At 38.4% G+C, this 23,508-nt stretch overlaps 1 protein-coding gene across 5 annotated transcripts in view; it reads right to left on the bottom strand.

Annotated features, from left to right (window-relative positions):
• Positions 1 to 23,508, bottom strand: part of RNF115 (ring finger protein 115) — a 60,624-nt gene that overhangs the window by 20,968 nt on the left and 16,148 nt on the right. For 3 of the 5 annotated variants that reach the window (XM_060139133.1, XM_060139137.1, XM_060139132.1), the window contains 3 exons: positions 19,677 to 19,735; positions 15,745 to 15,787; positions 7,389 to 7,600 (listed from right to left, as the gene is read on the bottom strand). In XM_060139133.1, coding sequence (XP_059995116.1) covers positions 7,389 to 7,600; positions 15,745 to 15,787; positions 19,677 to 19,735 — 314 coding nt within the window. Of the gene's footprint in view, positions 1 to 7,388; positions 7,601 to 15,744; positions 15,788 to 18,759; positions 18,812 to 19,676; positions 19,736 to 23,508 lie in introns of all 5 variants that reach the window. The other 2 variants (XM_060139134.1, XM_060139136.1) reach the window with 1 other exon arrangement.

Genomic DNA, 23,508 nt, shown 5'->3' with positions numbered 1-23,508 from the left:
GTTCAAATAAAGATGGAGAATATCACCAAAGAATCTGAATCCATACAGCAATCAAATTGAAATTTTAGAAATGAAAATCATCATATCTGAAATAAGGAATTCCTTTGATAGGTTTAACAGTAGATCAAAAACAGCAGAAGATAAGACTAATGATACTGAAGGTGGGTCAATAGAAAATACCCAAAATGAAGTACAGAGAAAAAAAGAATTAAAAATACGGAAAGATAGATTCTCATAGACATACAAAAATATATAAATAAGGAGGAGTGTTCAATGCACTATAGTTTATAATGATGAAAAAAGAAAATCTAAAAGCTCTCCAATGTTCATCATTAGGGAATTGTCTAAATTAATTACCAGACATTCATAAGACGGAATTCTATTCATGTGTTTAAATGCGACAGATCTGGCAGGTCTATAAGTAACGACATGGAAAGTTCGACAAAATATCCTGCTATGTGAAGAAAATTAGATAATAAAGATATCTAATTAGATATTGTCCCTACCCCCGTGGAGCAGTGAGAAAAAACTACAACAGGTATAAATGGGTACGTAAATTGGATTTTTTATTTTCCATATAAACACAGCAAAATCCATTTTTACACATCTCTAATGGTTGGCTATTTTCTTCCTAAGTGTATACTTAGAATGAAAATATAATATCTGACATTTTCTGATCCTACAGCAGGAAGTAGTCTCTACTTAAGTGGAAAAAAAAAAACCAAACAAACAGCTAATGACTATACAGTCAATAATGTTTATACAGATAATACTGTGAAGTTTCTTTTCACAGCACATCTAAATAAGTGTAACAGAAGGACCCTATGGGGCCTTCCTGGGACAGACCCCACCATGTCCTCTGCCTGTCTCTTGTCTCTAGAAAAACTTTAGAATAAAATTAATCAGAGAAATGGGAAAATACAGAAGCAAAGGAAAGCAGTCAAACAAAACCAAACAATAGTTTAGTCGTTAAACAAAGTCAAGGACCTTTAGTTCCTCTTCAAGGGCTACAGATAATATTCTGAGCCATAGCTTTTGAGCTGTTTTGCAGATACTGAAACCCATACCAGGTGGAAGAAGTTAACTACATGATGACCAGACTGTAGCCATGACATAAGCTGCTCCATCTTAACAATTCTGAGAACTGGCCTCAAGGAAATGGGAATAAACCAACCCTGGAACTGAAGATTAACTGTGCTTAAAACAATCATGATGCTGATCAGATCACCACATGACCAACTTCAAGATGACTGTTGGAGCTGACTGTGCTGTTCTGCACATAGGCCCCTCCCTCCACCTATACAGCCCTGAAACTCCCCTTTCAAAGCTCTTGCCCCCTGATCAGAAGCAGGGGAGTTGACCTTTGAACACAAGTCTGCCTTCTCCCCAGGTTGCCAGCCTCCTAAATAAAGCAACCTTTCCCTTCCTACCAACACTGGTCTCTCAAGTACTGGCTTTTGAAAAGCAAGCAGCTGAACCTGAGTTTGGTAACACAGGTAAAAAAAAAAAACGTAGGTCCATTTAAAGAAAACATTAAATAATAATAATGATGATGACAGAGAGGAAAAAATTCATCAATACAGTACTTAAATGACTAAAACGCAGAAAACACTGATTTAGAGCCAAAATCACTGAGTTCATGACATCCACAAAAAAGGGGTCAGGGAGGGGTGCCCATGGTTAATATATTTTACAAGCAATAGGATTAAAATCTTCAGAAGATTGCTATAACATCGTTTAATATAAAATAATGAAATAACATGCCACTTATTCTATTAGCTGAAGTAGCTAATAAAATAGCTAATTAGCAGATACTGACAGGCTGACCCCAATCCATTCTCAACAGCCTTCTCCCTTGCCACCTCCTACTACAAAGGACAGAAAAGCTAAATCCATGCTCTCCTAGCTTTCTTTACAGCTGAGTGTGGGGAGCATGTGACAAAGTGCCCAGGGAATAGAATTTTCCAGGCAGGAAGTGAAGAGGTGGAAGTGGAGCAGTGAAAAAGATTTTCCTTTCCTTCAAAATATGGGACAAATAAACTGGTGCTATCCCTTTCCCCTTTCTTCCTGCCTGAAGTCCTAAGGCAGTAAGCATGAGGGAAAGACCAAGAGAATCACAGAGATCCAACCCTAACACGGTTGACACACTGAACTAATTTGCTGTGACCTACCTACAGACTTGTTATGTGTAAGAAAAAAAAAAGCTTGTTTGAGCCATCATTAAATCAGGTTATTTGTTGCTTGCATGTTACTAAGGTAATATGATTATCAGTAAAGGACATGTGAGAAAAGGAAGCTCATGTCTTTCTCCCACTCTTACTATCAGTTAAAGAGACAATGTAGTAGCAGAACAGACCACAATTTCCCATGGTATGAAAAGGCAAAGCAACCAAGGAGAACTGATTCAAGCTAATATCTTCACATTGATATTTTATTAGTCTGGCAAGGAATTTTTGAGCAAAACGTTTTAAAATTTGACCCCTGTCTTCTTTAACTGTACATGGCCCAGCTCAACGGCTCTGTGAGAAGAGTGTATACAGCCTAGTGCCTAAAAAATCCTAGGCATTTGGTAAATGCTAGTCACCTACATCTCTAGTAGATTGCAGACAGGACATATGGCTGCCTAACCGCATTCATATTGTTTTTAAGCATTCAAACGGTAGAACTGACAAATTAGGGTAAATCTCCCTGTTCTTATTTGACAACTAAAAAAAAAATCTTCTTGAAAGATTTTATTTCCATTAAAGGAAACGCAGCAGAAGCTCCATTTGTCCAACTGGCAAGAAATTATCAGCTAATAATCAGAGAAACACAGGATGATCACTTTACTTAGATGTCCCAACTCTCTTATTAATTTAAGGGCTGTGAACAAGGGCTGCTACCTAAAATGCTTAGATCCAATTTCTCTGGCCAAACTGAGATTATTTGATCATCAAAATGAATAATGATTAAAACAAAATGCATGAGTCTGGGCTAAAATAAGTAGACAGATAAGGTAGGGCAGGGAGAGAGAAAAACTTTTTTTTTTTTAACAACAGATTGTCTAATAGCTGTAGAAAGAATCAAAGAAATAGAAAATCATTATTGTATAGCCATTATAGTAATAATTCAGGCAAGAATCATCAATGGAGTCTAATATCATTAGGTAAAAAGCTATTAGAGAACCAGATATTTACTCAATCTCCAAGTATCACCTCAGATTATATATTAATTACAAAAGAGAAAGGGCACCTTTATAAGAAAAATTTGGCAGGCACTGCCTTAACCGAATGGTCAAACTTAACATCACCCATGAGTCAAGCTGACATCATGTGCACCCTCTGTTGTGATACACCGAGAAGGATACATCATTTATTTTGTATTCTTGCTCAGATATTTAATCTGAATGAAGAAACAACCAGACAAATCCAAATTAATGGACATCTTGCAAAAACCCCAAAAAACAAAAAACTTGTCTTGACTCTTCAAACTAAGGAAGGTCATGTGTGGGTTTTCCAGCTGGCAGCACGAACTAGACCCCCAGCCACAAGCAAGCATTAACCACCAGACATGTAAGCAAATAAGCCTGCAAATTCCAGTCAAGTCTTCAGCTTTAAGTCTTCTAGCTGTGGTCCCAGACATCATACAGCAAAGACAAACTATTTCCCCATACCCTATCCAAACTACTGACCCAAAGAAACGGTGAGAGAGAATACATGATTATTACTGTTTTAAGTCACCAAGTTTTAGAGTAACCTGTTATGCAATAATAGATAACTAACAGAGGCTCTACTAAGGCAGAATCTCAATTTTCCTCAATAATACCTACCTCGTAGGGTTACTGGGAACATTAAATGGGCTAATGAATGTCAAGCCTGGCACGGTATGTATTCTTCATGAATGCTACCTAGTATTAAAATAACTTCAATTTGTGTAGTTAGAAGTATGAATAGAAGAATGCATAAGGTGCTTTGGGGAAGCACAAAAGAAGAGCGTTTGATACAGTCCTGGGGGTCATGGGAGGCTTCCTAAATTCAGTGAAGGACTGATTAATTGGGTTAAAAAAGCAGTAGAGGTACTTCTGCCAGAGAAAACAGATTAAGAAAACATATAGAAGCATGAAACAGTATGGCATATGTAGAAAACTACAAGTTTCGTATTGGTAGAATAAAAAAAAAGCAAGAAGTGACCAGAAACAAGGCTACAGAAGTCGGGAGAGTTCAAAACCTCTATAAAGAGGGCCTTGTATATGAAGTTATAGACCCCATGACAACGGATTTTAAGGCAGGAAGTGATACAGATCTGAACACTGAGGCACCTAATCCTGCAAGGGTAATATGGGAGTAAATTTAAGAATGATAAAGCTTTGAAGAAGGCTAATGCAATAGTGCAGGCAAACAAGAAAAGATGTAGATATGAACTAGGGGGAAAATGGCTGGACAAAATGGGAGTTGAGAAATAGCAAAAAAAATCAGAAAGACTTAATGTTTGATTGGATGTGTATATGAGCTGGATGAGACAAAGAAAAGATTCTAGATTAATGCCTAGGTAGAGAGTCATACTTCCAATCAAAATCAGAAATAAAGAAAAAGGATCAGGTCTGGAAGAAAAGAGTTTGGTTTCCATTTTTGTGAGTTTGTAGTACCTATGGAACATCCAAATAGAAATGTCTAACAAGAGGTTATACATTCAAATCTTAAATTAGGGAGAAAAGTCAAAAAGAAATATAGATTTGGGAGTGTTTATATACAGGTAATTATTAGAACTGTGAGAGAACCTAATAATGGCCAGAAAACGCTTACAGAGCAGTATTCTCAACCAGAGACAATTTTGCTTCCCCAGGGGAACATCTGGCAATATCTGGAGACATTTTTGGTTGTCATAACTTTGGGGGAGGGGGGGTTGGTTACTGCATGTAGTAGGTAGAGGCCAGGGATGCTGCTAAACATCCTACAACATACAGGAGAGCCCTACAGAACAAAATTATCCAGCCAAAATGTCAACAGTCCCAAAGTTAAGAAACCTTGTTGAAGGGTAAGAAGAAAACCAAAATGAAGGAAACACCTTAGGAAAACAAATATACAGAAATACTATCCACGAGAAGGAGAAGTCAGAAAATAGGTAAGTCAAGAAAATATACTATCATGGAAGTCACAGAAGTAGAGAATTTCTAGAGGGAAGAAAAATACCAAAAATGTTGAATTCAGTGAATTGGACCCATGTGATAAAAATTTTAAAGTATCCACTGGGTATGTAACCAGAATAGAAGGTCACCAGGGATTTTAGTGAAAAAAGGGTCAGACTATAGGAGCAGAAGCATAATAAGAGATGAGAAAGTACATAAAATAAACATAGGCTCCCCTTAAGAAATCTTATTCAAAGGGGAAGGAAATAAGATTAGGCAGTAACTAAAGCAGTGGTTCTCAACGCTGGCTACAATCAGAATAACCGAAGGAGCTTTTAAAAATTACAAATGCTTGGACCTCACCCAGAATAGTTAAATCAGAATCCCTGGGGGTATGGCCCAGGTATCTGTATTCTAAAAAATATCCTCAGTGACACTAATGTATAGCCAAAATTGAAAACCACAGAGCTAAAGGAGGAGGGAGGGGTATAAGGGGACGGGGCAGGGAGCAGTAAAGGGGGAAAAGAGAACAGGGAGAAGAAAATGAATGAAACAAAATCCCAAAAGAAATAGGTACATGGGCTGATGGAGTTGCTTTGAAAAAAAGAAAGGATACCTCACCTCAGGAGACTGGAAGGAAAAATAAATACTGATGTCAAAGAAATTGGGCACAGGGATTTGGGGAGTTCATGCCTAAAGTCCTAATTTTTATAATGAAGAATACAAATAAGCTGCTGAGAATCATCTACTAGATAGGAAATTCAGAGACTGAAATGTAGTGATCGTTCAAAATATTTGCAGAGGGAAATGCAAATTAAAAGCACTGACAGTTTAATGGAGATTAAATGCCCTTTACCAGCTGCAGGGGCACCAGTGGGCACATTTATATGATTTTCCTCCAGCAGTACTTATCCATCGCCAAGTAAAGGAGCATGGAAAAGTGGACCACAGCACTGACTGGCAGTTTAGCGGGTGGGAGAAAAAGCACAGGATATAAAAGTTTAGATGAACTGTAGTTGAGGAGTTCAACAACAGGGTCCAAGCCAGGTAGTAAAGGGAAAGTAATACAGACACAGTTTAACTGGCACGAAATGATGGATTTACCTCTGAGCACCATAAGTTATTAAAAGTCTAAGATATCATTGGCTTTTGTCCTAGACAATCCCATTAAATCAGACTTCCCATAGCCTATAATTGTCCTAAGAAAGACTGTCTGCAACTAACTTTGAAATTTACAAAATATAAGATGAACTAATGGATAAATCAATGGATAGATATGTGATAACGTAAGTATAGTAAAATATTAATAGTAAAATCTAGGTGTGTGGAGGGGAGGGGAGTGTAGACTCTAGAACAGCAGTGTCCAATAGGACTTTCTGAGATGATGGAAATGTTTATAACCTGTGCTGTGAAATATGGTGTCTACTCGATATCTGTGGCTACTGAGCACTTGAAAAGTGTGAGTGTGACTGAGGAATTTTGAGTCTTTTGAACTTTTAATTAATTTAAATTGATATAACCGCATGTGGCTAGCAGCTGCTATCTCAGTGCAGCACAAGATGCATATATCCCTGGGTTCAAGTCCTAGATTCACCATTGATCCAAGTTACCTTACTTCTCTGAGTCTTAGTTTATTCTTATATAAAATGAGAATAGCAACAATACCTACCATTTTATATGGATTAAATGAGATAAGAGAAAAAGCATGAAGCACAATCCTATGCATACAGCAAACACTTAGAAAAATTAGTGTTTATTATTCCTACTAAAAGGGATCCATGAGATCAAGTAGCACCATCTGTTTTGCTTACCATTATATCCCCAGTATCCAGTACAAGTGTCCCAGCATAAAAGACACTCAATAAATATTTGTTGCATGAATGTTTTGCAGAAGACTATATCATTATTAAATTTCATATTAAGTCCATTGCCCTAATCTATTGAGGTCTTTTTGAATCCTAATGTCATCCAATATATCTGCTATCCCTTTCAGTATCTTCTGAAGTTTTGACAAACATATCACTGATATATTAATCTGAAATATTAATAAAAATATTAACCAGAGACCTATATCATTAGTTTTATCATCCATCAGTTTATCATCAGTAAATTATACTAGTTGAGTATAGACACTCAATTTAGCTTCATTTTCATTCTGTATATATATCCCCATCTTGTCCACAAAGGTAATAAGTATGAAAACCTTACAAAGATTAGATTATGTCATTATGTCCTTCATTGAAACTACCCTTTAAAAGAACTTAAATAACAACTTTGCACTCACCTTTCAAAAGCAGGGGATCTATCAGGACGAGTACTTCCTCGAGATCTGTATCTTTGAGTCACTGACAGCCGTGGCGGCCGACTTGGTCCCCAGAAGTCAGTGTGAGTTTGGTGACCCCTCTCATTGGCTCTATTATCTTGGTCCAGTAGACTGCTACTTAGAAAGGGTCTAAAATCTTGGAAAAACATCGTGGGGTCCAAATGGTCCCAGAACTAGTAAAAACCAGAAATAAAGCACATGTTACTGCTTTTCAGAAAAGGAGAAGGAGGAAACAGGAAGAAGAAATACTGAAAAAAGAGAGGATTAACTTTTAACACTTCAAAATTCAGCAGTTCCGAATTAAAGAAATGTATGCTTCTCCAATTTCATGGAGGAGAAAAGAGAAGTCTTTCAAGTGTATGCACAGGGGGAGAAATTTATATACCGAGAAACTATTTCCTTCATATAGAAACAAGCCAGGACTTCCCTGGTGGCGCAGTGGTTAAGAATCCGCCTGCAAACGCAGGGGACACGGGTTCGAGCCCTGCTCTGGGAAGATCCCACATGCCAGGGAGCAACTAAGCCCAGGAGCCACAACTACTGAGCCTGCACTCTAGAGCCCGCGAGCCACAACTACTGAGCCTGCATGCTGCAACTACTGAAGCCCGTGTGCCTAGAGCCCGTGCTGCGCAACAAGAGAAGCCACTGCAATGAGAAGCCCACGCACTGCAACAAAGAGTAGCTGCCGCTCACCGCAACTAGATAAAGCCCGCAACGCAGCAATGAAGACCCAACGCTGCCAAAAATAAATTAATTAATTTAAAAACAAAAAAAGAAACAAGCCAATGTCTGGACCTTAACACTGAGCTCAGATCCACATGCCTCTGACCAGTTTCCCATACTAAAAATAAAAACTTGAGCCAAAGGTGATCATGAACTTCTGTCCTAAGCATAGTCAACCATCTAGATCAACATTACAACCTTGTGTTTTGTAACAATGACATCCACATTTCCACCACAGAATAAAGATTAAACAAAATGGATGTATTTATACACTTGTAAAAAAAAAAGGCAGCATCACCACAAAGTGAAGACACGTGTCTATAAAATACTTAACTTATAGAAGGTTCATCAGAAAGCTGTGGCAAAGCTGTGACAAAGCAGTGTAAGAATGCCTGATAAGACCATTCTATTGTACACACTTTTTACTAAAAGGGTCTTGGTGGGGGGAGTGTTTGTTGGGTTTGGCCAAGGAATCACTAAACAAAGAGTAAATGGAAAAAAAAACCAAATTACGTCTGAAATAATTTAAATTTTATTTATCTGTTTATCCATCCACCTGTTGACAGGCATTTGGGTTGTTTCTAATTTTTTATTATTACAAATAGTTGCTATGAACAATTATGTACATATCTTAGAGGAGTGGAATGGCTGAATCATATGGCTGATGTATTTTTATCTTTTTTAAAAAACAGCTAGCCTGTTTTCTAAAGTGGTTGTACCATTTTTACATTCAATTTCAGTTGCTCCATAGCCTCACCAAAAGTTAATATTGTCAGTCTTAAATTTTAACCATGCTGTAAGTGGTATAGTGGTATTTCATTTTGGTGGTTTTTATTTTTTGGCCATGCCACGCGGCATGTGGGATATTAGTTCCCCAACCAGGGACTGAACCCATGCCCTCTGCAGTGGAAGCAGAGTCCTAACCACTGGACCACCAAAGAATCCCCTCATTGTGGTTTTAATTTGCAATTCCCTAATGACTAATGATGTTGAGCATTTTTTTTTTTTTGCCATCTATATACCTTCTTTGGTGAAGTAGATTGTTCAAATCTTTTGCCATTTTCTGAAACTGGGTTGTTTTCTCATTATTCCATTTTAAAAGGTCTCTACATAGCCTGGATACAAGGTTTTTTTTTAAATAAATTTATTTATTCATTTTATTTTTGGCTACGTTGGGTCTCTAGAAAATAAATTTATTTGTTCAATAAATTAAGGAAAATTAGAATAGTTTTTTAAAAAGAATAAGAAGCACTAGAATGACTACCAGGAGCAGTGGATATTGAAAGAAAAATAAAAACAGTGCTCATCCTCAAATCAGCTCACGGATGCCTGGAATATAAGGCTCAAAAATAAAAGGAAATTAAGAGGTTTATAATATGCTGGCTGGGAAAGAAAGGACTCTCAGAACAAATCTCAAGACTATGGGTGAGGGGTTTCCCTGGTGGCATGGTGGTTGAGAATCCGCCTGCCAATGCAGGGGACCCGGGTTCAAGACCTGGTCCAGGAAGATCCCTCAGGCTGCAAAGCAACTAAGCCCGTGTGCCACAACTACTGAGCCTACGCACTAGAGCCCGCGAGCCACAACTACTGAGCCCACGTGCCACAACTACTGAAGCCCGCACACACCTAGAGCCCATGCTCCGCAACAAGAGAAGCCACAGCAATGAGAAGCCCACGCACTGCCACCAAGAGTAGCCTCCGCTCGCAGCCACTAGAGAAAGCCCACGCACAGCAACGAAGACCCAACGCAGCCAAAAATAAATTAAATAAATAAATTTTTTTATAAAAGGCTATGGGTGACTATGGCAAATTCCTAAATTTTATAAAAATAGAGTATTCAAATGTTATTCACAAAGAAAAAAATACGATGTCCAATGCCCACCCACCCCCCAAAATGTAAACACTCTGCCATAAACAAACTCTTGAAAGGCACCTTTTCCCAAATGAGTTTAAATTTAGAGGCTATGGACTCTGGTCAACTGGCAGTCACTGAACAAAAAACTGGCAAGGCTGACACCAAGACTGTTTTCTGTTTCACTCTTCTTCCTTCAGCTACCATTGAGTTTATGTTATGGTCTTTGCTTGGCAACAGTATTACTGGTGTGAATTTAGTCACGAATGACATAAACATAGTTATTCTTTGAACAACTGTTGAAGAGCTCAGGAGTTTTACTTGATATTTCCAAATGGACTGGATGTGAAGTAGGCAGCACTGTGAAATGAGCTATTTTAACCCTTCATACTAAAAAGTGAGACAGATGAAAGATTTGGTTGAGTTAATTCAACCTTTAAGATCCCATCCAGGCTGCAGCTGCTCAAAGAACCCAAACTCTACCTGGCATTTGAGTACAAGCCCTCTGGCTGAGACTGGGAAGAACAGCAAACAGGTAAAGGATGATTTACTTGGTAAAGGAAAGTTAAAGGTTTGAAATCTTTAACTTCTTTTCACTAGGTTTAATCATTTAAAATTACCATCTTTGTAGGTCAAAAACAGTAGAATATCAACACTTTTATTTATTGTAGTTCAATTTAATTTAACTTTATGTTGTTCTTGATTATTTCAGAGCTTTCTCCACAGGTCCCAGGAGCACACACAAAAGAGCATGAGCTGGTAATGGAGAGAGCCTTCATGAAGGTGGAAGTAAAACTGCCCTCAAAGCCTACTGATCTCCTCCCCTAACTACCAGAGGTACTAGTCCCAATCCCCTGCTAACTATAGACTTAAATTACTAAACCCAAAGGGGAGGAGGGAGGAATCAGAGCTTTCATGTTCACCTCTGACCTCTTCATTCATTCCTCATTACTCTTCCCTACCAGAAGAGTGATGCATCCGATTGGTGAGTGGCAAAAGTTTTTGCTAATTAGCAAAAGTTCTGCTAATTCGCATTTCTCCAATGGATGGAGTTAATTTATAAGGAGGCTGCATAAATGCAAAAGAAGTGGTTCTGAGTATTTGTGCCTGCTCAGCAGCCTCTAATTCTCAAGTGGGTCATCCTGTGCAGACTTAGGATGTCCATTTGGCCACAGATCAACTGTGCTCTCCATTTGGCTGAATAAAAACTAAATCTTTATTTCCATCTGCCTGGCGTCTATGTTTTATTTCTCAGTATGTTCTGGACGCTCAGATGGAGGGAAGAGGTATGATCAATTATCAACCATCACATATAACCAGACAGGTTTTAACACAGGATAACAGTTTAATATAGCACAGGCATGAAATAATATGAAGTCATAAAATATGTAATTCTTATAACTATGAAGAGATAAGAAAAAAGATTTATGACATAATCCTAAGCAAATTTTAAAAATCAGAAATACAATACAGTATATCCTATGATTATATCTGAAAAGTTATGAAGCATGAATGTGAGAAATGGAAAGTATTAAAAATAAGTAAATAAATAAAGTAAAAATAAGGTAATGAGAATATGGAAGATTTTTCATTTTTAAAAAATCTTCTTAATGTTGTTACAATATTTTTCAGTATCTATGCCTCAAGACAAAACCTGAAAGGAAATGTATGGAGAAAGGGGGCTCTTAGTAGAGCGGGACTCCAGATGCTTTTTAATACCTTTTTTATTGCCCATTGTAATGTTGCATATGTAGCAAAACAAACTTTATTTAAATAAATATAAATCAGACTGCTCAGAGTACCCTGCCTTCTTGCACACCTGGGAGTTCTTTTTCTAGAAAGCCATCTATCTTATTTTCTGCTAATCTGAGGCAGCAGCTACAGCCGCTCTTGCACTGAAGTGATAAAACTGAGGTAAGTTGAGACCTTCCGATCAGATGTCTCACTGGCACCAGGTCATGGTCAGAAGCTTTCAAGTAGTCAATGAAACCCCTCAGATAGCCATGGGCTCCATTCCCCAGGTTATCAACAGGAACCTCAGTATAGCTATGTCCTCTCTCTATACAAACTGCTAGCAACATTTCTAGATTCACTCTCCACTGACCCTCACACATCACTCATAGTTCCCATTTAACTGGCAACACTCCTCCATCCTCATACACCCTCCCTATCTCCCCCACCCCAGACCCAATTCAGAAAAAAAAATCAATACCAATTATATGAGAAATTTTGCTTGGACTAAGCCTCTTCTGATATATCTAGTATTTTAAGAATTCAGCTGTTAGTAAATGCTAATTAAGAAAATAACCTCTTCATTGTACAAGCAACTCTGGCTGAAGAAAAACAGAGCAAAATTGAGCATAAGCCTTTGCTGAAATTACCAACTGAAATATAGAAAAGAAAAATAGCTTTCGTTTCCACACATAATTTTCTTTTTATTGACTGACTGATTGATTGATTGACTGATTTTTGGCTGCACTGGGTCTTCATTGCTGCGCATGGACTTTTTCTAGTTGCGGTGAGTGGGAGCTACTCTTCGTTGCGGTGCGTGGGCTTCTTATTGCGGTGGCTTCTCTTGTTACAGACCACGGGCTATAGGCGCGCGGGCTTCAGTAGTTGTGGCACACGGACTCAGTAGTTGTGGCACACGAACTCAGTAGTTGTGGCTCACGGGCTCTAGAGCGCAGGCTCGGTAGTTGTAGCGCACGGGCTTAGTTGCTCTGCGGCATGTGGGATCTTCCTGGACCAGGGCTCGAACCCATGTTCCCTGCATTGGCAGGCGGATTCTTAACCACTGTGCCACCAGGGAAGCCCTCTCCACATATAATTTTCTTTCTAGGTTTTTCCTCCAGGGACATGGGTATAAGACCTTATGACCTATGAATACTATCTTGAGATAGCATTTCTCACCTCTTTGCTTATCTAAATTCCACATACCCTTTAAGGCTCTAGTACTTGAAGCCTTGTTTTACCTTCTCCATGAAGGAGTTTTACCTTCTCCATGAAGTCTTAATAATGGCTAAAATTTATTAAGCGCTCACTATATGGCAGGCACACTGGCCCACACACCTGGCATGTATCAACTCACCTAATCCTCATGACAACCCTCTGAGGTAGGTATTATTATTTTCCCCAACTTATAAAGGAGAACACAGAGGCACAGAGAAATTCTAAGTAATTCTGCCCAGGTTACCTAGTCAGTAAGCAGTAGACCCAGGGTTTAAACGCAGGCAGTCTGGATCCGTGCATATCACTATGTCATTTGACCTCTTTCCTAAAGATTTTAGTCTTCCCAAAGACTGCAGCCCACCTAATCTCTCCCTTCTACTGTACTTGTTACATCCCCATAATAAGTTTATTATACTCTCTGTACACACTTGTTTTCATATCTGTTTCATATGTTTGCACTTGTTCCCCAAATAAATTATAAGTTCCTTGCTGGCAAGGCAACCATAACATTTGCTTCTTGCTCCTACTTCTAGCAGAGTGCTGGAAGTGCACTAAACATATACTTCTTAGATGATTTTTTTAAATCCCTGACAACTTCTACAGTATTAAAAGAAAATACTTTTTTTTTCTATTTTTTAAGTGCAAAATATCGTTTAAAAAGGAGAAAACTGAAATATTCAGGCATGATGACAAGGGAAAACTGGGCATAATCATGCCCTTGCTACAAACCCTTAAGAACATGAAGTCACAGGCTATGACTAAGCAAAATTACTTCAACACCTGAAGGATAACTTATGCAGTCAGTGTCAGATTTAGCATTACTGAAGTTAGGAAACTGACTATATATATTTATTTTTCTTCTGAATGCATCTCCTCCTGGTGAGTCATATCTATAAAACTGACAGACCAATGTATTTCCATCTCCTAAAAGAGAACTAACACTTAAGGAAAATCAGATGAAGTCTCTTCTGATGCATATGCATAACCAGTAAGTGAAAATCTGTGTAATCAGGAATAGCATACACACGGAAAAAAATTACTAAAACCGGAAAGGCTTCCAGGCCTGGTTAGCAGAATCAATTTTAAGTAATATTTTTCCATCCACCAAAATGAGAAAGTGGGAGTTCAAAGACATAATCTGTCTTGAATCACACTAATCAACCCATGTACCAAGGCAGTTCAGAGTTAAGCAAAAAGCTGAATGCTGGATATTAAGAAGTACCACAGGAGCTTCCCTGGTGGCGCGGTGGTTGAGAGTCCGCCTGCCGATGCAGGGGACTCGGGTTCGTGCCCCAGTCTGGGAAGATCCCACATGCCGCGGAGCAGCTGGGCCTGTGAGCCATGGCCGCTGAGCCTGCGCGTCCGAAGCCTGTGCTCCGCAACGGGAGAGGCCACAACAGGGAGGGGCCCACGTATCGCAAAAAAAAAAAGAAGTACCACAGACCATAAGTAAAAGAAAATACCTTAATAAAACAGGACTGTTACCCAAACATTTCATTAAGTTTCTTGACTATAAATCTAACAACGGAAAAATCTGGGGAGAGGGGAATTCCCTGGCGGTCCAGTGGTTAGGACTTGGCGCTTTCACTGCCAGGGCCCAGGTTCAATCCCTGGTTGAGGAACTAAGATCCAGCAAGCTGAGCAGCAAGTCCAAAAAAATTTTTTTAAAAACCTGGGAGCTACAGGTCTTAAGATGATTTTCAGAGGATAAAGGAGAGAAGCTTAGGGTTTTATGGGTTTCTTATTGAATACCAGTTTTCAAATACACTGCAAATACAGTTTTAATTTATACACAAATAACTACCAAAAAGTTTTGCTAGTTCTTCAGGTACTTGAACTATCTCCAAAAAAGGCTAATGTGATCCTGAAACACAAAGAAATTCTGATTATGGGATTTAAGGGGTTTTTTTTCTTTTAGCATCTGTTAGCTTTCTAGAGCTAACCAAGCTGTGCGGCAATAGGAGCAAAAGCAAACCAGTGTTTTTTGTAGGCAGAGCTGGTCTGTCCCTTGTGAGGTAACAGTCTCTAAATGCTAATAAACAAAGAGTACTTAATGCCACTTAAAATTGTACACTTAAATTGTACACTTAAAAATGGTTAAAATGGTCCAAAAAAACCAGATTTTAAGTCAATGGATTAAATGAAAAAGAAAATTACTGCGTTTAATTTAAAATGGTCTTCAAGGATACAGATTAATGTCTTATTTTCAAATCCTAGTTAAGATTATTTTTCCCAAAAAATACGGATGCTGCATTATATAAAGAACTGGAAATTAATTGTAGGTCCCATCTTGAGACCTGGAAGGCAAGCAAGTATCTTATCCTTAATCTAGCCCTGAAATTCCAATTACAAACTACCACAATCATTAAAGGTAATCTCTAGAAACCAGTACCTCTGTGTAAAATCATAGACTGTGCCTCATTGTGACTTCAATTACAACTCATCCTGGCCTGTTCTTTACTTGACTGTCAGACCATTAAGAGTCTGCAACACTGTTATTTAAAAAACAATACAAGTTTTATATTCTCACACCATATAAACAATATAGAAGCAGAAAACAGAACTGAAAACACCACCAGGTTTCAAGTATAGCACAGCTCTCTCCTAATCAAAGGTTTACTAAAAGTAACATGCCAAAGCCCCAACTATTGAACACAAATCTTTCTAAGACTACTCTTGCCCATATTTTTCTTATATATTCTGATGTTTTGCTGCACTGGGAAGTGAAAATCTGTCATGGTTTTAACACCCACCCACTACCTAAAGAATCCATACAGCCAACGGAAAACTTACCTCTGCAAAATGTGTTGATGTGCTGCTGCCACCACCTAAAAAACTGAAGAGAAAAAGCAATGAGTAGTGATTCTATTCCCAGGAACAAGCTTCCCTCCTGGAAGCTAAATATAGAATGGTACAATGAGAGCAAATCCCAATAAGGAAAAATAACTCATCCCAACATGACACCCTCAAAGGAAATTATGAAGAACTGGCATGTGGATTAACCTATGAAAAATATTATAACAAACTACAAAATCAAGGGTAAGCCAAATGAAAAATTGGGGAGAGGGCTTCCCTGGTGGTGCAGTGGTTAAAAATCTGCCTGCCAATGCAGGGGACACAGGTTCGAGCCCTGGTCCAGGAAGATCCCACATGCCGCAGAGCAACTAAGCCCGTGCGCCACAACTACTGAGCCGGCACTCTAGAGCCCGCGAGCCACAACTACTGAAGCCTGCGCGCCTAGAGCCTATGCTCCGCAACAAGAGAAGACACTGCAATGAGAAGCCCGCACACCACAACGAAGAGTAGCCGCCGCTTGCTGCAACTACAGAAAGCCCGCACACAGCAACGAAGACCCAACCAGCCAAAAATCAATAAGATAAATAAATTTTAAAAAAAATTGGGGAGAGAGAGACTATCACAGAGAAGGAAGAAGGACCCACAGCCAGCAATGCAGCTCAAATCTGAGCAAAGGAAGAAAAACATCTATTCTCAGAAGCTAAGAAATAAAACAAGATTCTCAAAATAATATTTCATTAAAAAACCATTTAACCACCAGATGAAAACAACATTTGAAACTATTGGGAATGATTAAATGTAGTAATGCAAGGGGTCTGGTACTATATTTAGCACCTTACAAAAGGGCTCAATAAATATTTTTTCTTCTTCTGATAGCTTATCCTATTCTGATTATCCTACCCACCCTTCAGGGCCCATCCTCCATTAAGTCTTTTCTAAACTCACCAACCAAACAAGACTCCTCCACACCCCTCTGCACTGACTTTGATTCTAAATTCAACCTTTTATTATAAATATCTAGGGCTTCCCTGGTGGCACAGTGGTTGAGAGTCCGCCTGCTGATGCAGGGGACACGGATTCATGCCCCGGTCCGGGAAGATCCCACATGCCGCGGAGCAACTGGGCCCGTGAGCCATGGCCGCTGAGCCTGCGCGTCCGGAGCCTGTGCTCCACAATGGGAGAGGCCACAGCAGTGAGAGGCCCACATACCGCAAAAAAAATAAAAAATAAAATATCTAGAATTTTCCTCATCCATTTCTACTTGTTCCCCTCCTTTCATAAACATAAATTCAGAGGGTAAAGGCTGTATTTTATTAATACCACAAATATATGTGTTTATTATGTATCAGCCATTATACAGAGCACTCACCACTTGTGAAAACCCTGCTTTACCATACCCTATATTGATGACTGGAAAGTAAAAGTTGTTGAATTAATATCGCATGTATAAACCTATTCCCAAAGACTGGGGAAAAATATTTGATCCCACTGTCCCCACGAAATCTGCAAAGAAGAGAGGAAACTGGCTAACACACTTTGGCGGAAACGGGATGGAAAGTATCACAAGAACTGCTGGATATCACTTTTACTTCAAGAGACACACACATGTGCACCAAAGTACACACACTAGCACACAAGCATGCACACACTCACCTCAATGAAATAAAGTCCACAAACTATTATAAATAACTTTCATTTTCAGAATTACAATACCAATCCAGGCACTGCACTCAGCTCATTGAAGAAACAAACACACTCCAGTTAGTCTGGAACCAAAAGTGGAAAAACAAGGCTAATGCCATTCTCTACGTCATCATTCTCAGGCCTTATTCTCTAATTAGAAACCATTTAACAACTGTATTTGCTTCAGAAGTTAAAACATCTTTTGTAAAAAACACTTCAAATGTAGAACAAGCCCAAAAGTACCAGTACATCTATGCTAAATAAATAATTGAACTACCACTATGTATCCATTTTATTACTCAAGCCTAGATAGGCTTCCAGGGCTCTTTCCTGACTTTACCATATAGTTTCAAGAATTCAAACATCTTTGGTAATTAAAGCTATCAACTCTATCTTTTGGGCTTCTTCTCCCCCTGAAACTCCCTCAGCATTCCCTTTCCTTAAAATTCCTTTGCATTTTAAGAATGATAAGGCTAATCATAGAGAAGGGATAATAACAACCACAACATTCTGAGAAATGTTACAAAGCTTAAGAAAACTTACAAGATGCCCCTCTAGCTGAAATGTCTAATAGCAAATGGAACCCATTATCCAGTATTTACATAAGCACTTGCTCTCATTAATTTTTACCATCCACTACTTACTACTGTAATTGCTAAGTATTCAAATAAGCAAATGTTTATGAACTTTATAGAAGGGAATACCATGCTACCTCTAAGACTGATTCTAAGACAAAGATTTCTTCAACTATTTAAAACACTGATATTTCAAAGACATAATCTTTGCATTTGAGTATCTGGTACCAATAGCACCTGTACAGGACAACCTTTGACTTACAAAGGCACAAAGAAAAGAATTAAGTCAAATGAGAGCAGGAGCCATAGAATTCATAGTTCCCCGTTAGAAAAGATTCATCCTGCAGTTACTCACAAACCTCATTTATAACCATACTTTGTATACAGGGCTAAAGAAAGCAGGATTAGTATTTAAAAACTTTGAAAAAATCGCCCCCCAACAACCAATATGCTCTTCATTCAATGCATGCAGAGCATACCTGCTTGAAATAAGTATTAGATGCAATTATAATAGCACAAATAAAAAGATATCCCAAGTTAGCATGCCATCCACACAAAATTGCTAACTTTGCTATCAAGCTAATCTTTATAGATTTAGAACTGGTATTGTGTTATTTAAAACCAAGATTATTATATCAACACTTAAGTGTTTGTACCAAACTAGATCCCATGCCATATATTGCCTTAGAAGCTCCAGTTCATTTACACATATATAATCACTGATCATTAATAAAGTTAAACTAATCGTACATACTGTAAAATGTGTAGTTTTTCCTGGTTGTGGAAGGGACCTTCAACTTTATATTCTGCCAACAGCAACAGTAAAGGAATTATTTACTGCCATTATTTTTTACTGCCCCAAAGTCATCCCAAGATTAAAAGAAGCTTCAGATTACAGATTCTTTTTACCCAGTCAGTATTTCTTCAGTTGTCCAACCAATGTTTAACCAGATAGCCAAAAAAGAACAAATGTGTTATTACATTTACCCCAAAAAGGCCCTCCTATCAACACTATTCTACTTTTTGTTAAGCTTTCATAGTTTTAATCATATTGACCAAGAAGGAATACTTAACACTGTCACTTTCAGAAATAATGTCCCCTTTTTATAGGTTTTATACCATTAGTAAAAGCAACAAGAGCCAATATCAAGCATTACCAGCAAACTGATATTACAGTGGCAAGATGGCATAAGTTTGACCGCAATAATCCTAATAAGGACAAGGGACCCAAGGCTTCTGCAAGAATAACAACTCAGTTTCCCTGGCTAGAACAGCCTGTTTATCTTACTAGATATCTTTGTCAGAAGTCACTCACCAGCCCACCAAAGAGGTATAACAGAAATTTACCTTCAGGCCACAGAGTGGTCACTAAAAACCAACCAATAATCCAAGAGATCCCCAAACTCTTAGAAAATATATGAAAACTTACCAGATTTACTATGATATGGATACAGAGGTTTCCAAGGAATGCCACAGTAGATCTCATCACACCCACTATCACATCATTTTCCAAATTTTCCCATTTTTCTTCCCCTTCGCTCTGCCACTTTTCTTCTCTCTCTCTCAATAGAGTATGTTATAAAACAAATTCCCTTCTATTCATTCAGTTGATGCTGAGAAAAATAATTTTGATAACAGAATGGCTGATTTATTCATGAGCTTGTACAATACCTGGAATCATCTGTCATTTCTTCAATAAAGCCTGATTCACATCTGGGACAAATATATTCCTATAAAAGAAAGGAAGACAAATAAAAGTTGTTCATCAGAAAGCTAAGCATATAGTTTCAGAATAATATGCAGTACACAAGCTGATGCTGTGAAATGTAGTATGTACTTGCTGACGCCCAGGACAGTTTTTTCTGTTATACTCTGGCAAATAAAGAATTCCATGAGATGTCTACAGAATGGCTTCACAAGCAGTTCCCACTGAGAACTAAAAGAAGAATGTCAAAGTTTTTTATTTTTTATAAACTGGAATGAATTCATTATCTAATTTTCTATTCAAATCTACTAAAAAAGTTCCACTACATATATCAGAGCAGTAGAAGATTATAATATTCATGGGTACAGAAATTGCTGTATTTTTTTTACTATGTACATACAGGAGACATAAACTGAATCACAGAATAAATCAATTTGTAGACTAGGAATTTACAGTGAAGTTTTACAATATTTCTGATCTGCTTTTTGATTATCAGTGCTTCCAAATAAAACAATGTTCTCAGGTATTCTATAGAAATGATCATTTAAATAACCAGAACAATCCCATTAGATCAGCTTCTATTTCCTTAACTACCATGAATCTTTCTTTTAAATAAGTAAATATTTCTTTTAAATATCAAGCTTTGGGGCTGATAAGAAAGAATATAATTTAGAGACTGCCTTACCATAGTTTTAAAAAAGTATATTTTAACTACCTATTAAAATAGATCTGGGAAAGACATTTTCAACTATTTTCTTGCTCTCTATATTTTCTAAACCTGAAAGTTTGTCTTATCAGAAGGAAATGTAAGCTGTATTTGCCTACTCAAACAAAGACAGTCAGAATGGTAACTCAAATATTCAAATGCTTTCTTAAAAGAGATATAAAGAAAAAAGACCAATCCCTTCTGTCAAGGAGATTAGTTTGGTGAGGAGACAGTCAATGCAAGAAACAGTAAAATTTAATAAAAGACTTTCTTTAATCAGTGCACACTGGGAATATAAACAAATACCGAAGTCTGCCTGATGGAATCAGGGAAGGCTTTATCTGAAACAGAGACTTAAAACAGTACTCTGTTTGCTCAATAAAAAAGGAAATTATGGGTTAAAAACTGTAACAACAGAATACAGCATGCATGGAGGTTGGAGGGGAATGGTATGATGAGTATGAATAGGCAGGCTGGAACCAGACTGTGGAAAACTTCACATTACCATGAACTTTACCCTGTGGATTAGAAATCTCTCAACCTTTTCTCTCCTCTATACACACGAACGACGAGAAACACTCATAATGGGCATACTGTGAACTACTCCAGAAATGAAATAATCTGGAGACGATATGAATCCCTGAGCCCCTCCCTCTACTCCTTCATCCCCCACCCTCCCAGGCAGCAGTAACTACATTCCTTTCTCTCCCACTAAGAAAGTTTATCTGAAAGGAAGTGAGATTGACTTTAGAAGGCTCACCTTAAATCTATTCTAAAGTTAAAAAGAAAAAATATCAATTACAAAATGTGATTTGTCACCATCCCAGTGCCAGGCCCTCCTCTTTCTTTTCTCTTCCTCTCTCACTCATTCCCATTGCTTTAAAATCCCCTGTATGAAAAAAATTAAAAATAAAAATAAAAAAATAAATATCCCATATGTGGAACAACTCCCAAATGTCTCTCTCTAACCCAGGCCACTCTTCTGAATTCCAGATTCATTTATCCTCATACGTATTTTCTCTCATGCTCTTTCTCTCTCTTACACACACACACACACACACACACACACACACACACACACTCTCTCTCTCTCTCTCTCTCTCTCTCTCTCTCTCTCTCTCTCAAGAGGTGGCATTATCAGTTTGTTCATACCAGAAAACTGGGAGTCGTTCCTAACACCTCCCTCTCACCTTCCACAGACAACCATCAAATCCTGGCACTCCTACCATGAACACATTTCTCAAACCTACCATGAACACATTTCTCAAACCATTTCTTAACCCAAGCCAACACTGGCTCTAGACAATGAATAACTTCCCTCTTAAGTGTTGTCCTGCTTCTCTTCTAGCCTTTTCCCATCTGTTCTGCATGAAGAAGTCAGAATGATCTTTTTAAAACATAAAATGGACCATATATCATTTCCCATCTTAAAACCTTTCAACTATTTCCAAAAACACTTAGAATAAAACCAAACTCTTAAACATGCCTTACAAGGCCCTAATTCAGCTGGTCTCTGTTTAACTTGCCAACCTCATTTCAGGCTACCCTCCCTCAGTGAATTCCAGCTACAAGGACCTCCTTTCAGTTCTTCTAACACATCAAGCTCATTCCTACCTCAAGCTTTCATACATTCTGCTCCTACGACTGAAACACTCTTCCCCTAACTTTTTGCATGGCAAGGGACTTCCAGTTCTTTAGGTCTCCATTTTAAGGTCATGTCAGAAAGTCCCTCTTTCATCATCCAATCTAAAGTGGTTTCCTCTTATTTTCTCCTATAGCACCCTGTTCATTCCTTTGTTGTAGTTTATCTTATGACAGGGCAGAAAGTAAGCTCATCACACGAGATGAATTGTGCCGAAGCACAGCAGTAGAGGGCTGCCGCTCGCTCAGGCAAAACAGCGCCGTCTGTCCTGCTGTGGCAGCTTTTATTAAAGCATTATCTATGTTTACATTTTAAGACTTATTTTCTTAACATTCCAGAAGTGCCAAAGCAGCAACATATGCTTCTATTGATTATACAAGCAATAATGGGCTTTCTTGAAAACATGCCGTGCTTCGTCCTTGAGCGCAAAAGCAGCACAAGGTTCCCACCATTATTTTGATTATACTGAAGTAGCACAAGGACATTTCCTTGTGTTCCCACCATTCTGATTATACTGAGGACATCTCATGGATCAGTGCCCAAAGCACTCAATGCTTATTCGCAGGCCCCCGGTTTGCCGGGGGAGGCTCAAAGCATTCAGGACCGTTTGCAATTCTGGCTTATTCGCCAGGTCCCAGTTTGCTGGGGGGGGGGGCGGGGGGGCTCATGGGTCACGTCTCCTTTCCATGTCCTCAGTTATTCCACTACATTCCTTTATAGCACTTATCACAATTTGTAATTAGATATTTGTTTAATGCTTTTTTAATGTCTGTCACCATTCAATAAGTTTTAAGTTTCATAAAGGCAGGGTCCAGATCAGTTTTGTTTACCATTATATCCCTAAGACAGAAAGGTGTTCAATAAATATTTATTGAATAAACAAACATGAAATTACTTGCCACACACCTCACAACTAGGAGTCAAAGTACCAGAATCTAATACAATTAGAGGACGGTTGGAGTGGAAGTAAAGAAAAGAGCTGGAAGCTTAAGAAGTTGTGGCCTGCTCATGGGAGAGTGAAGCCTAAGATTTCAGAAGTAGCAATGTTCTGGATGATCACAAAGTCCAAGATACAGCTATGGGGGTAGCTGGCTAAAGTGGAGTAGGTATGAAGGTCTTTAGACTTAAAGGGTGGTCTACATTGATACTAAACTTCCAATAATGTTTAGAGCCGTGGTAGAGAGAAAATAATTTCAAAAGACAGATATTACAATTGGGAAGACAAAAAAGACTTGAAGCAAGAATCACACTGATTTAGAGTAGAGAAATGTACAAATCCTCTCTTCATGATCCCAGTCATGGTTCTAGGAATCAGGCTGTCAGCCATCATAGATAGCTCCTTCACAGAGCCGGACACTTCAGAGGCATAAACCAAATTACAGAAGTACTATAATTATAGGAGTACCTAGTGGCTTCTTCCTGCCACTAGGTACTCCTTCCATTTACTAGC

Source organism: Lagenorhynchus albirostris, chromosome 2, assembly GCF_949774975.1.
Source record: "Lagenorhynchus albirostris chromosome 2, mLagAlb1.1, whole genome shotgun sequence".
Taxonomy (NCBI): Eukaryota; Metazoa; Chordata; class Mammalia; order Artiodactyla; family Delphinidae; genus Lagenorhynchus; species Lagenorhynchus albirostris.
This window is presented reverse-complemented; position numbering and strand designations above follow the sequence as displayed.